General features: G+C 38.1%; 1 protein-coding gene across 10 annotated transcripts in view; it reads left to right on the forward strand.

The window, feature by feature from the left end:
- The window catches only part of SBF2 (SET binding factor 2), a 499,008-nt gene that overhangs the window by 357,639 nt on the left and 124,075 nt on the right, over positions 1-17,294 (forward strand). For all 10 annotated transcript variants that reach the window (XM_060399918.1, XM_042233068.1, XM_015101036.3 and 7 more), the window contains one exon: positions 10,531-10,599. In XM_060399918.1, coding sequence (XP_060255901.1) covers positions 10,531-10,599 — 69 coding nt within the window. The remainder of the gene's footprint in view (positions 1-10,530; positions 10,600-17,294) is intronic.

Consider the following 17,294-nt stretch of genomic DNA (forward strand, 5'->3'; position numbering starts at 1 on the left):
TTTATGTCCAGCTGGGTGCCTGATATCTCATTTTCATGTGTCAGAGACGGTCAGCTTTACAAACTAAGCTCATGATGATGAATTTCCTTTACCCCTCAACTCTCAAACCTGATTCCCTTTCACCATTCCCAATCTTGGCAAATGGCACCACAACTGATCCAGCTATGCAAACTAAAACCTAAGAGTCTTCCTTGATGCCATCTTCTTCAACACCAAGTCATACTGATTTTCACCCCATAGGAACCTTTTGACACAATCCTCTTCCCTCTCCCTCCACCTATGATGCCCCTATCAAAGCTACCATCATCCCTCCTAGACTGCTGTAATTTTCGTCTAAACATTCTTCCCCCATCCATTTTTGTTCTGGCCTAAATGCATTCATCATCCTATAGCCAGTAGTGATCTTTTCAAACTACAGATCTCTCTTAGCTGGTTGTTGTTGTTCAGTCACTCAGTCATGTCCAACTCTTTATGACACCATGGACTGCAACACGCCAGGCCTCCCTTTCCTTCACCATCTCCCAGAGCCTGCTCAAACTCATGTCCTTTTAGTCAGTGATGCCATCCAACCATCTGGTCCTCTGTTGTCCCCTTCTCCTCCTGCCTTTAATGTTTCCCAGCATCAGGGTCTTTTCTAATGAGTCAGCTCTTCACATCAGGTGGCCGAAGTATTGGCGCCTCAGCAGCATTATCCTATAGCCAGTAGATCTTTTCAGGCTACATATCTGTCTTAGCCTGGGTTCCCCAGAAAACAATGTGTGTACTACTGTTGTATTAGGAAATTGTTTCAGGTTGGAAACAGATTCTGAGGCAGAGTTTAGTTCAAAGGATGTTTGTTAGGGAGTGATCTTTGGATTAACAGCTGTAGGAGGGAAGGGAAAAAAATAGAAATGGGCAAAATGGGCAAAAGGAGAAGTCAGGCAACATTGTGGGCTCAAGGTTAGTCTCATTCTAACCCACACAGAGCTCTGGGACTGGAGTGGTCCCACATTATGTGAGAATAGCTGGGTATGGACACAAGCCTTGATCAGTCATTGAATATTTACTGCTTCAGGAAGGGCTGTTGACAGCATTGCCGAGTCATGGCAGCAACAAGTCCTTCCTTGAAAGGGTATTTGGATAAGGCATTGTCATGTTCATTCCTTGTGCTGGTCACCTCCACTTCTGCAACAGTATTCAGAAGCAGTCCTCCAGAATTCTAGTGTGCCTTTCTTGCTGGGGGAAACTGAGAAGAGGGTAAGTGGGGAAAACATTAGCCCCTGCAGATGTAGCTGATGGTAGGAATGCAAATGATACTTACCTCTCTTCTTATGACTCAAACCGTCATCCTGGAGAGGTCTTAGCCTCTGGTCACCCGTCTTTCTCAGCCCAGAGTTGTTGCATGGGTTCGTTTTCTATCAGAATTTAGCAAGGAAGTACCAAGAGGTACCCAAGGACTTAACCTGGGTGTCAGACATTCCTCCTTGCTCCCGCTGTATGACATTAGCCCTACCTCCCTGGCATTCAGGTTCAGTTTTTGGGGGGTTTTCTTGCCAAGATGATGGCTCCTCTTGTCTGCCAGTTCCTTGGCAACAGCTGTAGTTTACAGATTAATAAGATTCTTGTTTTGTCCCCTAGTAAAATTTGTCCCTCCTTTGGGGAATAGAATCTGTAACCTTGTACAGCTCAAAGTTATAGCAGTGGAAAGTGCAAATTCTCTAAGTGGGTCACTGATTGTGGTAGTAAGCAGGGCTTCTTAATTCTTGGATCTGCCACAGAGCCCTTTCTTGTTCTGGGTCCTGGTTCAGAGTTCTGTTCAGAGCTGGCGGCTTTCTGTGTCATCTGGTGTGAGCCTATACAGGAGTCCTAGATGTGAAATATGCTTTCATCATAGCCATAGAGGCCTACCAGAATTTGTGCTTCCTTCCTCATTTCCTTATGATGAGAGATACAAGATGCAACAAATTGTCCTTTTTCTTTGAATGAGATGTCCCAGCAGGCCAGAACCTTTATAATGTTTATCTCCCATCTTCTGCAGTGCTTGTCTCACCAAGATTTCCAGCGTGGTGGCCACTTCTGGCTCATCCAGGCTGATTAGCATGGTGTCATCAGTGTGGTAGATCAGCATAATGTTCTAGGTGACATTTAATGCCCAAGTTTCTTCCAGCTAAATTTGGATGGGAGGGGGATTTAATTAATATATCCCTGAGGCAAAATTGTAAATACTTAATTACCATTGTCCATTTCATGTAAATACAGACTGTTTCAGATCCTCCTCTGTGATAGAGATAGAATTTATTCACCAAATCATTGGCTTCATGCAGCATTCCTGTCACCATAATCTGCAGCAGCAAAGACAACATGTCTTTATTATATAACTGCCATGGGAGCTTCCTCATGGTTGGATTTGTTGTAGTCTGCTTTTATACTCTTGTATCTGTGTGGTTTCTGCAGACAGAAGACTGGAGAATTAAACAGAGCTATGACAGAGACCATCACTCCTGTATCCATTAAATCATTAAGACTGGAACTAATTTTCACTGTTACCACCAGTAAATCCATTTAAAATAGGAACTAAAGTTTCATACCAAATAGTGGGGGAAGCATTTGATATATTATATTTAAAAGAAGAAATGTAAAATTCTATTTTAACAAATATTTAGGTTATTTTTACCATGTGCTGATATTTTTAGAACCAAAATATGAATCTCACTTTCCTTGGGGGAGGTAAAAGTATTTAAAATTATTTTCCAACAAAATTGCATCATGACTTACTTTATGTTTGGCTTTTACAGCACTGTCCCAAAGATGATCCTTTTTGAAAAAATATTTAAAGCCTTCACGATTGTTCTTAAGGGACTCTCTTAATCCTCTGACAGCAAATCTTATTCTTTTAAAACACTTAGCATAAAATCATCCTAACCAGTGATCTTTTTTTCACTTGATCTAATTTTGTTAGATTTTCCTTTGTCAGTATGATTTGATAGAAGCAATTCTTTGACATTGCTTTGGTAGACTTTATGAAATCCTATATTGTTTACATGTTTACATTGCTGTGTTTGATGGGGTGAATAGAGGTAGAGGCCAATGTTAATATGAAAGTGTATTTCAGAGAATGGACACAGGTATTTGAAAGGCTGAATCCCTTTGCTATTCACCTGAAATTAACACACCATTGTTTGTTAATTAGCTATTATTTTTCAATTGCTAAATTGTGCTTGGACTCTGCGACCCCCTGGACTGTAGCACCCCAGGCTTCCCTGTCCTTTGGTTATACCTCAATACAAAATAAAAAGTGAAAAAAAAAGTACAGCAGTGTTAAATTGGATGTGTGTTTCAGTAGTGACTAATTTGATGATGATGATGAAATGGTGGTGATTATTCCTTTTGCCTTGATTCTTTGGATCAAAATTTTGTGTGGGAGATTAATCCATGATGTTGGATATAACCATAAATTATTTTCACTTTTATGTAGTATTCTTTTGTATCAGTATACCACATTTTATTCATTCTACCAAATACTTTTTTTCATTTTTCCGTTTGATGCTTCCTGAACTCTTAGCATATGAAGGCTAAATTCTTTTTATTATTTCTTTTACTTCTTCCTGCTTTGTCCTCTTCTTCCAGCACTCCTATTAGGCATATTTTAGTAGCTTTGGCTTGATTCTCTGTATTTCTTAATTTTAAAAGAAATTATCAGGACAAAGATGAGATAAATGGATACTATGGGGGGTAAAAATTAACTTCCAGCACTTCCTTTGCATTTTAATTTTAGCAGTCACATTTTAAATTTTCAACTGGTTTTCACAGTTGTAATATAGTTTCAACCTCTTTTGAGGAGATTATAATTAGTGGAAATTTTCTTTTGCCTGAATTATGTGTTTCACAGATGCCATTTTCATATTCAGTTCTGTACTTTATTGCATTTGAGAGGCAACAGGACATAGAGCTTTAAAGCGTAAACATTGGAGTGAGACTGCTGGGTTTGAATTCTTCCTCTGTTGTTTGTGCAATTATTTAACCTCTAGAAACTAGTTCCTTCCTAAACAAAATGGACCCAATTCTAGTGTCTACCTCCTAGAGATGTTGTAAAAATTAAATGAAATAATTTCTGTGTGTCCAAACTGAAAATGTTTGCTATTAATACTTAGTAAGCACTTAATAAATGTTAGCTATTATTACTATATGTCAGGTGCACTGTCCTAGTTTCCAGACATATAAAACTGAAGCAGGCTTGCACCATTCACTCAGAAACTTAAGACTTGATATTATTTGTCAAGTCTAGCATTCATCTTCTGTCTCAGTAGGACTGATGGTACATATTAAATAACCATAGTGTTCAAAATTGTGATACATTTTCAGTGGTTTTATTAGCTGATTGAGCATTAAAATATAAGCTGAGGCTGAAACAACAAGAGTCTCACTGCTTATTTTGTACTTAGCACTGTACTTAGAGGGCTTCCTAGGTGGTGCTAGTAGTAAAGAACCTGCTTGCCAATGCAGGAGACGCAGGAGACCCAGGTTCAATTCCTGGGTTGCGAAGATCCCCTGGAGGAGAGCATGGCAACCCACTTCAGTATTCTTGCCTGGAGAATCCCACGGACAGCCTGGTGGGCTACAGTCCATAGGGTCCAAAGAGTCAGACACAACTGAAGCAACTTAGCATGCAAGCACACCCTGTACCTGGGAAGGGTGGACAAACCTGAGGGCATTCATGTGGAGGTGCCAACGAGGAGGAGTGTAAATGATGAAGCAAAGCATGGGTGGTTTTGTAGAGGCATTAGATGTGATACGAGTAGTTATAATGTGGAATTGTTTGTTGTTGTTCAGTCATTAAGACATGTCCAACTCTTTATGGCCCCATGGACTCCTCTGCCCTCCACAATCTCCCGGAGTCTGCTCAAATTCATGTTTGTTGAGTTGGTGATGTGGAATAGAAGATGATAAAAAAAACAAGCAGACTGACTAGAGCCGTGGCTTATGACTGGAGGGCCATATGGTTGGTTAAGTGTGGAGATTGGTCCACACCACAGAGGTCTTACAAGGTTAGCAAAAGACTTTGCTCATTATCCGGTAATGGTCAGAACATAGCTGACATTTTTGAGCAGGAGAGTAATATGATATACAGAGGTATTTTTGGCTTTGGTAGTTTTAATTTTTGTCTCTGTGTAGAAGATACAAATGTTCTCAGTGTTTTGGACAACTCAAAAAAAATTTTTTTTCTGAGCTATGTCTAATCCAAACTCAAAAAAAATTTTGTAAGACATCATGCCTTTTGGCCTTATTTTTTTCTTTTAATGTTTACATATATCATTTTTGAGAGATTCCAAAATTTTATGAAAACAGGAATGCTGGTTATAACAGTTCCAAAGGTATGCAAATCCAAATATGAAATAATTGAGGGTAATGAGAAATTAAGATTGCAAGGCTCACTCTTCAATTGTAGGAGGAAAATTAAAGGTAAACCACATAGCAAAGTTCAAAATAAAACATGTATAGGCATTCAAGTCCTTGCAAGCTTATAAACTGCCTGGTATGCCTATAACTACTTTGCTATTATGTGGCCAAAACACAGGGGACTTCAGGATGTGTATTTACGAACTGATTCCCCAACAGATAACTGCACTATGCTGAAATGCTATTGCTATGTCAATGATTGTACTTCTTGTTTCAAAATTTTTCCATTTTTCAATCTAATTAACTTAGAATGTCTCTAACGTGATTTACAAAGAATTTTATATTTATATTTTGCAATCAGCATTTGACTGGCGCTCAGGTTTGAGACATGCACTACAATGTGTAAACATTTTGTAAGATAATAAATAGCTTCTAAATGTTTTATGATTGCCTGTTCCCTGCTAATTGGTCATGGATTGAAATTCCTCATTGTTTAATTTTTTTTAATTTGTGGGAAATTTGTATAAATGACTGTGTGGGACTTCATATCACAGCTGTTGTCATTTAAAGTTTGGACAGCATCATTACAAATGAAGCCCTGCTGTGAAATCAAAGTCAAAAGGCATCTTGGCATCCCAATCATTTCCTTAGGAGAAGATTACAGCTCAAGTCTGTTGAACTTTATTGCCTTGGGCCTCATGACAGTCTTCAGAAACATGCAAGGCATTTCTGTTAAAGAAACTCAGATGTGCTAGGACACAGGGGATGACATTCTTGCACATAACAGTGTCCTAAGCAAGAGAATGAGGAATAAGTTAGGAAGAAAAAAAGATGATTCACACTTTTTGCTGTATTCTGGGATTACAAAATCCATGGAGATGACAGAACAGGAAAAGGATGTGGTGTTTTCCTATATGGCCTCCGTATTTTTTCCAGTTTTACTGAAGTATAATCAGCAAATAAATTTGTGATGTATTTAGAGTGTACGCCATGATGATGATTTAAAATACCATACATTGTAAAAGGATTCCCACAATCGAATTAATTAACACATCCATCACCTTGCAGATTTACCTTTCTGGGGAGGGTGAGAATACTTAAATTCTACTTTCTTAGCAAATTTTAATTATATAACAGTATTATCAACTATAGTCAGTATGTTATACATTAGATTCTCAAACCTTATTCATCTTATATGTACTCTTTTACCAGCATCTTCCCATTTCTCCCATACCCTAGCCCCTGGCAACCACCATTCTACTCTTTCTTGGTTCTACTTTTTTTTTTAAGACTACACCTTTAAGTGATACCATGCAGTATTTGTCTGTCTTTGCCTGGTTCATTTCACTTAACCATAATACCCTCTACGTTCATCCATGTTGTTCCAAGTGGCAGGATTTTTTTTCTTTATAAGGCTGAACAATATTGCATATATAAACTATATTTTCTTTACACATTCATTCTTTGATGGATACTTAGGTTGCTTCCACACCTTGGGTGTTGTGAATAATTCTGCAATGAACATGGGAGTACAGAATTCTCTGTAAGATGATGATTTTCTTTGCATTGTATATATACCCAGAAGTGGGATTCTTGGATCATATGATAGTTTTATTTTTAGTTACTTAGGGAACCTCCAGTTGTTTTCCATAGTGACTGTACTAGTTTACTTTCCTGCCAACAGTGTGCAAGGATTCCCTTTTCTCTACATCCTCCTCAGCAATTTTTTCTTGTCTTTTTGGTAATTCAGTTCAGTCGCTCAGTCGTGTCCGACTCTTTGCGACCCCATGAATGATAGTCATGCCAGGCCTCCCTGTCCATCACCAAGTCCCAGAGTCCACCCAAACCCACGTCCATCTCATCCTCATCCTCTGTCGTCCCCTTCTCCTCCTGCCCTCAATGTTTCTCAGCATCAGGGTCTTTTCAGATGAGTCAGTTCTTCGCAGCAGGTGGCCAAAATATTGGAGTTTCAGCTTCAAAATCAGTCCTACCAAAGAACACCTAGGACTGATCCCCTTTAGGATGGATGGTTGGATCTCCTTGCAGTCCAAGGGACTCTTGAGTCTTCTCCAGCACCACATTTCAAAAACATCATTTCTTTGGCACTCAGCTTTCTTTATAGTCAACTGTCACATCCATACATGACCACTGGAAAAACTATAGCCTTGACTAGCAGGCCTTTGTTAACAATGTCTCTGCTTTTTAATATGCTGTCTAGGTTGGTCGTAACTTTCCTTCCAAGGAGTAAGCATCTTTTAATTTCATGGCTGCAGTCACCATCTGCAGTGATTTTAGAGCCCAGAAAAATAAAGTCAGCCACTGTCTCCATTGTTTCCCCATCTATTTGCCATGAAGTGATTGGAGCAGACGCCATGATCTTCGTTTTCTGAATGTTAAGCTTTATGCCAACTTTTTCACTCTCCTCTTTCACTTTCATCAAGCGGCTCTTTAGTTCTTCTTCACTTTCTGCCATAAGGGTGGTGTTATCTGCATATCTGAGGTTATTGATATTTCTCCCGGCAATCTTGATTCCAGCTTGTGCTTCCTCCAGCCCAGCATTTCTCATGATGTACTCTGCATGATAGCCATTCTAATAATGAAGTTACCGTTCACTGTGGTTTTCATTTGCATTTCTCTGATTATTATCAGAGAGTTATTATTATTATTATCAGGAGTACCTTTTCATGTACCTGTTGGCCATATCTATGTCTTTGAAAAAAATGTTCAGTTACTTTGCCTGTTTTTTAATTGAGTTATTTGGTCTTTTTTGCTCTTGAGTTGTATGAGGTCCTTGAATATTTTGGCTAGGAACCCTTTATTGGATTTATGATTTGCAAATATTTTCCCTTGTTGCATAGGTTGCCTTTTCATTTTGTTGATGGTTTTCTCTGATGTGCAGAAACTTTTTAGTTCGATGTAGCCCCATTTGTTTATTTTATTTTATTTTACTTTATTTTACTTTATTTTACTTTACAATACTGTATTGGTTTTGCCATACATCAACATGAATCTGCCCCAGGTGTACACGTGTTCCCAGTCATGTGTTTATATTTGCTTTTGCTGCCTTTGCTTTAAGAGTCACATCTAAAACATGATTGCCAAGAATATTGGCCAGGAACTTACCACCTGTGTTTTCTCCTAGGAGTTTTATTGCTTCAGGTCTTGTATTCAAGTCTTTAATCCAGTTTGAGTTGGTTTTTGTGTATGGTATAAGATAGAAGTCTAGTTTCATTTTTCATTTGGATATCCAGTTTTCCCAGCCTGCCTTTATTTTAAAATAAAAACATAAATGTGATTCCAAAGTAATGACTGTCTTCTTATTTGCAGGGCAGCAAAGGAGACAGACATAAAGAATAGACTTTCAGTCACTGTGGGTGAGGAAGATAGTGGGATGACCTGAGAGAGTAGTATTGAAACATACATTACCATATGTAAAATAGAGAGCCAGTGGGGATTTGCTGTATGATGCAGGAAACCCAAAGCTGTGACAACCTAGAGGGGTGGGATAAGGAGGGAGCTGGGAAGAAGGTTTAAGAGGAAGGGAACGTGTGCTTGCCTGTGGCTCATGTTGATGCATGGCAGAAACCATCACCATATTGTAAAGTAATTATCCTCCAGTTTAAAAAAAAAAAAACAATTAGTGTTTGCACAACAGTAAGGACACTGCCCACTGCCCTCATAGAAACTTCTTAGATAAACCTGAGTCTTCCTTGTAAAACCAAGCTGCTCTCTCCTAATATGTTATCTTTGCTGGTGTATTCATGGATCCTGATGGTTAATATAAATTCTGTTTGTTTGCTTTTTATGGAAATGAGATGTTTCCCCCTTATAAATGGGAGCCACATTTATTAGTAGCCATATCTCAGAGACCTTGTTCTACCAGTGACCTTTCTTTTTCAACTCTCTCTCCCTTGGATTTTCCTCCTTGGTGTGCGTGGGTCCCTTCTAATTCTTACAGAATCAAAGGGTTACATAGAATGTAAGTATTCATCTGGCTCAGTACTACCAAGATTCATTCAGCCACCCATTTGGATGTCATAACTCTTCCTCAGCTTCCTCCCCTTTACAGCGATGAGCATTTACACTGGGGGCCTTTGTTTTACTCTACTCACTTAGACCCTCATCATGTCACCAGTAACCTCTTTGATTCACAAGTTTCTTGGCTTTTTCTCAATCTTCATTTTACTGAATTTCATGAAGCTTTCAACACCATTGGTTATTTCTTCTCCTGACATCTATAGTATTGTGCTTAGTCGCGTCTGACCCTTTGTGGCCCCATCACTCTAGCCCGCCTGACTCCTTTGCCCATGGAATTCTCCAGGCAAGAATACTGGAGTGGGGTGCCATTTCCTACTCCAGGGGATCTTCCTGACCCAAGGATTGAACCTGTGTCTCTTGCATCTCCTACATTGGCAGGTAGATTCTTTACCACTAGTACCACCTGGGAAGCCTGACATCTATAGTATTGCTTTCTTCTAATTTCTTTCCCATCTTGATTTTCCTTTATTCCTTCTATATAAGCATATATCTTCCCCAGGTTTCTGTCTTTAGCTGCTTCTCCTCATTCCTCTCTCTCCATATTCTTAGCAGCTGAACCATTTTACATTCCTGCTGAGATTCCCTGACTTTCCCATTCCCCAACATTTCACCCAAAGGGTTTTGGCATCATTGATATTTCTTGCCTGATCCATAACAAAATTTTACATGCAAACTCTTCATAAGTAACACTAAGAAAAAATACACTGTTTCAATTATAACATACATCCCAGTCTTAGAGAAGTTAAAATGTGGAGGGAAAAGGTATATCTTTGGTTCAGTGAAATGCAATAACTGAATATATTTAAACCCCCTCCAAAATTTTTTGGACAAATTGCACAGCTGTGAACATAAACGGGAAAGTAAAAGTAGCTACTCACCAATAGTGTATGAAAATATCTTTCTCAAATGTATTTTTACATCAAAAGAATGTGCTTTAGGACAGTATTTTTTTCCAGCTCTTTTTTCACAATTATCTAGGTAAGTCTTAATGACAATTTAGAATAAAATAAAGACCCCTTAGTACAGTAAATAATGTATCATAGATTTTTGTTTCCATATATTTGTGATTTCTGATAAATGCCCTAATAATGCTCATTTCTCTTTGTTTTCTTTAAGGATTGTTCCAGTTTAGAAGAATATAACATTGCTGCAGCATTACTCCCTCTGACTAGTGCTTTCTATAGGGTAAGTTTTAATGGTCTATATATAAGTTATTTTGATTTATATAAATGTATTCAGCTTGATTTATCATGGAACTACATCAGTCCCATCTCATGACTATATCTAAGACACATCTGTGGTTATATTTATTATAACATTTGTTGCATACTATGTGTAAAAAATGAAATACATGTTAAATTATCTCCTAAGATATAACCCCACCACTCTATCCCTACTTCATTGTTCTTTAGAGCAACTTAATAACCTGAAATTATGTATTGTTTAGTTTATATTTGACTGCTCTCTGCCACCAAAGAAAACAAATTTGGTGGGATATTATTATATATATTATATATTATCTGTCTTATTCATTGCTATATCCCAATGTTAATCAATAAGTTTCTGCTGAATGAGTGAATGAACGAATGAACATGCTAGATAAATAAACGTAAGGCAGAAATTAGAGATAAACTCCACTGGCAACTTCTGTGAACCTTCTTAAAATTTTCTGGAGTGTTCAGTGCTTTTCTTAAATCTATCACATATTGTGGCTCTCTTGTCCATGTCTTTCAAAGAGATTGATTCTTATGGCAAACAATGCAGCAAACTCTTATTCTCTCTTTTCCTGTGAAGACTTGTAAGGAGTTACGTAGCCACACTCTGAAGAGCACATTGATTACGTCCGTCTGAAATATACAGTAGGAAACCAGAAACCTGTGGTAGCCAGCTATGTGCAGTTAGCCTCAGGAAGCCCAGGACTTCAGACAGGTGTTGTGGAAGGAATTCTAGCTTCAGCTACTCCCTGTTTCATGGACTCTGAGTCAAGAGAGATTATCAGATATTCCCAGATCTGTTTTAGTGGAGAACTAACTAGGCATCAGATAAAGTGCTTTAGCTGATTCATAAAAATGATCCATGCCCTTAGATGCTGGCAGATTCTTTTGCTCTTTTTGTTCTGCCTTTTTGTTTCACCCACCATTTCTGACTGATGAGGTCTAGTCCTCTTCCTGCACTTAGTACGTGCTCAATAAATATTTCTTGATAAGACCAATTTTTTAAAAACTTTACTTCAAATGGTTTGTCCACAGTCTCTGAGTTAAAAGTCTTAACCCAAACATTCTCCATAATCAAGAGCCCTTTCTCTGCTGCTAAGTCACTGCATATTCCTTTTTCTTCCTCCTTACCTTCCCGTCCTCTTCAAAAACAGAAAATGAAATTTATGAGACTCACACTTCTGAGATCTGGCAGGTCATACTGAGCATCCTCAGGAAACAGGGACAAATCTCAAAATTTTTAATCAGATGAATTTGGCTTTAGAAACTAATGACAACTAGCTGGAGCTTGGGCATCATCTTTTGGTTTTCCCTTAACTGGTCTCCAGGCCCACTCTAGTTTTTCTTAACTGCATACATACCATTCTTCTCTGAACTCTGCTTAGTGGTTCTTCATCTTATTCCTTTCCTAACATGAAGAACAATGTTACAAAAATAGGTCAGGCTCTCCTGTGTCTTAAACCACCAAGGAAATTTGTCTCCATATCCCAGAGTAACCAGAAAACTTTCTTCTAACTAGTCTTCATATGGGCCCTCACATGGGCACTTGTTAAAGAAAACAGCATTTTAAAATTTTCCCACTTTAACATCTCAGGTATTTATTTCTATATAATATCTACATTTAAAAAGTAAGAAGAATTGTAGGGAAAATAAGAACCGACAGTAGAAACTCAATTGCTTAAGAAATCCAAACTACTGAAGACTTTTTTTAAGCTGGATTATTAACCTTAAGCTGGATTATTATTATTACAGTGTGTGTTAGCGAGGGTTTGGTCATCAAGCAAAAACACCATGAGTGATAGGAAGTAAGGAATCTATTGTAGGGACCAGCTTTTATATTGTTATAGAAGCTGGAGAAGAAGTTTATGGAAAGCTTCAAATTAGGGTCTACCTGTTGGCCTGATGTCACTGTAGGTCATCAGGGCAGCAGTCAGGAAGAAATGCTGGGCATGACAGAGGGAAGAACAAGGGCAAAGTAAAATCTGTGTATGTCTCTCATGTCCTCTAACCTCAGGGAAGGAGGTGACCTGAAAAAGAAGCCACGTTGTTGGCCATCGGGCTACATCGGGAGTAGCTAATGGAAGAGATCCAATAGGAACTGGAAGAAATGTGAGCCTGGTTCTTCCCACACATTAAGATGATCCAGCAGATTAGTTATAAAAGTGTATGAGATACAGCACTGATCTTCAGAGTGTAGTGGCCACTGCTTCATTTTTGCCTTCCAAATCTTAGACACATTTCTCTGTCATTAACCCTAACCTGGACTCATGGGGCAAAGAGGGTTCTGGCAAATATAGTTCTAGCTTAGCTTAGTTTACACAGTGCAAAAGCATTACACTGTGTTTTTTGTTTGTTTGTTTCATGCATGTGTTTAATGCAGTTAGTTAACAAGCAGGGATGTGTGCCATGCTTTTCTCTGTGTTATCAAACTTAATAATACAGACTTACATTTTATGATGAGTTTATAGATTTAATTCTTTATTGTTGGCTTGGCTTGATTTTACTTGGTTTGTTTTGGTTTAATTTGGGCATGAATTACTCAAGGTCCAGTCAGGAGCCAGAAACCATAACAGTAATATGAGCAGGAAAATTTTAATCTAAGGAGTGGTTAAGTAGTAATAGGGGATTACCTACTAAAAAGTACAGAGGATTTTAAAGAATACAGAAACAGCAGATAAAGGGAGCAGCTTGTCTAAGATTCAGGCAGAATACCCACAAAAGGAGCAAATTTGGAGAGGGCCACTCTCCAACAAGACTGGGATTCAGACCTTGTTGGAGAGGCATTGCTATGACTGCTGGATGACACTGAAGTGAAGTTCACTGAGGGGGCGCAGGCTTGGACTGGCAAACAGGATACTGCCTACTGGAGTCCTCACAAGGCTTGCTAGGAAGCCGCCGCCTCTAGGGCACCGCTGAAACTTGCGAAGTGGCGAGCGCGTCTGGGTGTCCCACACACAACTAGCAGGAACAAGAAGGAAAGAGCACACCAGAACCAGGAAAAGAGACCAATTCATACTGTAGTGTCCCAGCTGACAAAGCTTACTATATTGTGCCAGCTGGCAAAGAAAAAAAACTTTGACAGGTCCAGCTGCATTACCATGAAGCAAGGCAAAGGCAAGTAGATCCGGAAGAGAGAGGCTCTGCATTGACACCCAGCAGACAGGGTTAAGGAGTAGATCATATTGATTCTTAGATACTTTCTGAGTTTCTGTCTTACGGGAAATTATTGCTGATTTGTTAATTCAGGAAAATTCTGTAGATGTAAATTACATTATCCTGGCCTCTGATTGCACATGCACATGAGCCATCCTCATACTGTTCAAAGGGTGTAAATTCCTGAGTCTTGCTCAGCATTGCTTCAGAAAATGGACTCAGCTACTTGTCTTGCTTAAACTTGCTTTGAAAATATTTTTTAATAACATTTATTAGTCTTTTTTTTTTTCAATGCACCAGGAGTTTATTGAGCATCTCAACAAAAAAGGTTACTATACCAGACAACATCTTGGGCAACAAGATGAACAAAACATTGATGGGGCCACTAGGAACTTATATTAGTCTTTATAATGTAATAAATAATAAACAAGCAGGTCCACAGTTTCATCAGTCAGGTAGACATTTTCTTAAAGTAGTATATATGCATGGTTAGAAAATTCATCCCTGATAGCTCAGCTGGTAAAGAATCCGCCTGCAATGCGGAAGACCTGGGTTCGATCCCTGGGTTGGGAAGATCCCCTGGAGAAGGGAAAGGCTACCCACTCCAGTATTCTGGCCTGGAGAATTCCAGGGACTGTATAGTCTACAGGGTCACAGAGAGTCGGACACGACTGAGCGACTTTCACTCACGTACAGAGAGATAGAAAATGCAAAAGAAACACTCACTTTCCCACCTCTACTCCATTTCTTCTGACAATTGGTTGCCTCCTAGGGGAAAAAAAAGTTGTGTATTTTTGCTAGGATATACAGATAAAATTATTTTTTAACTAAAGTGATCACACTATGTTCTCCCCTTGCTTTTTTCACTTAGTAGTATATTTTGGAGATCCTTCTATATACCTGATTAATATATAGCATATGTACCTAATTATTTTTAGTGACTGCATATATGTATCCATATATATGTCTTTTAAATAGTGGAACTCAAAGCCTGCTCTGAGTAAGGTGGTGGGAGAAATGATGGATCAGGTGCCTATGTTGTTGTTGTTGTGTTTTTTTAATATATCAGCTACTTTTTAAAAATTGAAGTATAGTTGATTCACAATATTAGTGAATTAGTGTTAATTTCAGATGTACAGCAGAGTGATTTTTCTTTTCAGGTTATACCCATTGAGTTGTTGTTGTTTTTGTTTAGTCACTAAGTTGTATCCAACTCTTTTGCAGCCCCAGGGACTGTAGCCCGCCAAGCTCCCCTGTCCATGGGATTACAAGATATTTGATATAATTCCCTGTGCTATACTGTAAATGCTTGTTGTTCATCTACTTTATGTATAGTAATTTGTGTCCTTCCTTCCTCCCCTTTGGTAACCATAAGTTTGTTTTCTATATCTGTGGTTCTGTTTCTGTTTTATATATAGATTCATTTGTATTATTATTAGATTCCACATATATGTGATACCATATAGTATTTGTCTTTCTCCATCTGACTTATTTCATAAAGTATAATATTCACTACATCCATCTGTTTTACTACAAATGGTAGTATTTCTTTCTTTTATGGCTGCATACTATTCCACTGCATGTATATATACACACCGTTTCTTCTTAAGCCAATTGTCTGTTGATGGGCATATGAGTTGTTTCCATGTCTTGGCTTTTGTAAATAGTACTGCTGTGACCATCAGGGTGCATGCATCTTTTTGAATTATAGTTTTCATTTTTTTCAGGTATATACCCAGGAGTGGGATTATAGGATCATACGGTAGCTCTAATTTTAGTTTTTTAAGAAACTTCCTTACTGTCTTCCATAGTGGCTGCACAAATTTACATTCCCACCAATAGAGTACAAGGATTTCTTCCCTTTTCTCCACATCCTCTCCAGCATTTATTATTCATAAACTTTGATGATCGTTATTCTACCCAATGTGAGATGATACTTCACTGTGGCTTTGATATCCGTGGGGCTTCCCTGGTGGCTCAGAGGTTAAAGCGTCTGCCTGCAGTGTGGGAGACCTGGGTTCGATCCCTGGGTCAGGAAGATCCCCTGGAGAAGGAAATGGCAACCCACTCCAGTATTCTTGCCTGGAGAATCCCATAGACGGAGGAGCCTGGTGGGCTACAGTCCACGGGGTTGCAAAGAGTTGGACACAACTGAGTGACTTCGCTTTCGCTATCCGTTTCTCTAGTAATTATCAGTGTCAAACATCTTTTCAAGTGTCTCTTCACCATCGTATGTCTTCTTTGGGAAAATTTCTGTGTAGGACTTCTGCCCATTTTTTTTGATCGAATTGGTTGGTTTTTCAATAATGAGTAATATAAGCTGTTTATATATTTTGGATATTAAGCCCTTGTCAGTCACATCATTTGCGAATATTTTCTCCCATTTCATAGGTTGTCTTTTCATTTTGTTGATGGTTTCCTTTGCTGTGCAAAAGCTTTCAAGTTTGATTAGGTTCCATTTGTTTGGTTTTGCTTTTATTTCTTTTGCATTGTGAGACTGACATAAGAAAATATTGCTACAATTTATGTCAGATAATATTTTGCCTATATTCTAGGAATTTTAGGGTGTCATGGCTTATATTTAGGTCTTTAACCCATTCTGAGTTTATTCATTTTCCTATATGATGTAAGGGAGTGTTCTAATTTCATTGATTTACACATAGCTGTTCCAGATTTCCCAACACGATTTATTGAAGAGATTGTCTTTTATCCATTGTATATTCTTGCCTCTTTTATCATAGATTAATTGACTGCAGATGTACAGGCTTATTTCTGGGCTCTCTGTTCTGTTGCATTGATTTATATGTCTGTTTTTGTGCCAGTACCACACTGTTTTGATTATTATAGCTTTGTAGTATGGTCTGAAGTGTGGATGGGTTATTCCTCCAGTTCTGTCGTTCTTCCTCAGGATTGCTTGGTAATTCTGGGCTTTTTATGATTCCATATAAATTTTAGAAATCTTTGTTCTAGTTCTGTGAAAAATGTCATAGGTATTTTGATAGAGGTTCATTAAATCTGTGGATTGCTTTAGGTATTATGGCCATTTTAACAATATTAATTCTTTCAATCTAAGAGTATGGAATATCTTCCCATTTCTTTGAATCATTTTCAGCTTCCTTTATCAGCGGTTTCTAGTTTTCAGGATGTATATTTTCTTTTTAATTTAAAAAATAATTATGCATATAAAAGTAGAGTGTTTTATTGGCCCAGATTAAACACGTCTCTCTTTTAGAGCTTTGCTTAGACTAAAAGATGTACCACTTTTGACATTATCTATATGAGATCTTTGGGAATTTGTTACACCACGGCCACCATAAATTTAGAGGGTTTTTTTTTCCTCTACAGTTCTTTCACACCTTTTTCTACTTTAAGAAACTTGTATTTAATGTGTCTTTAACTTATGAAGCCTTTCTTGAAGGTAGTACCTTAATAACTAGGTTTAAATTATTAAGGTTACTTTTATGGTGAAAAATAGTAATTTTTACATTTTATTACGTTTATTGTTTATATGGT

Source organism: Ovis aries, chromosome 15 (assembly GCF_016772045.2).
Source record: "Ovis aries strain OAR_USU_Benz2616 breed Rambouillet chromosome 15, ARS-UI_Ramb_v3.0, whole genome shotgun sequence".
NCBI lineage: Eukaryota > Metazoa > Chordata > Mammalia > Artiodactyla > Bovidae > Ovis > Ovis aries.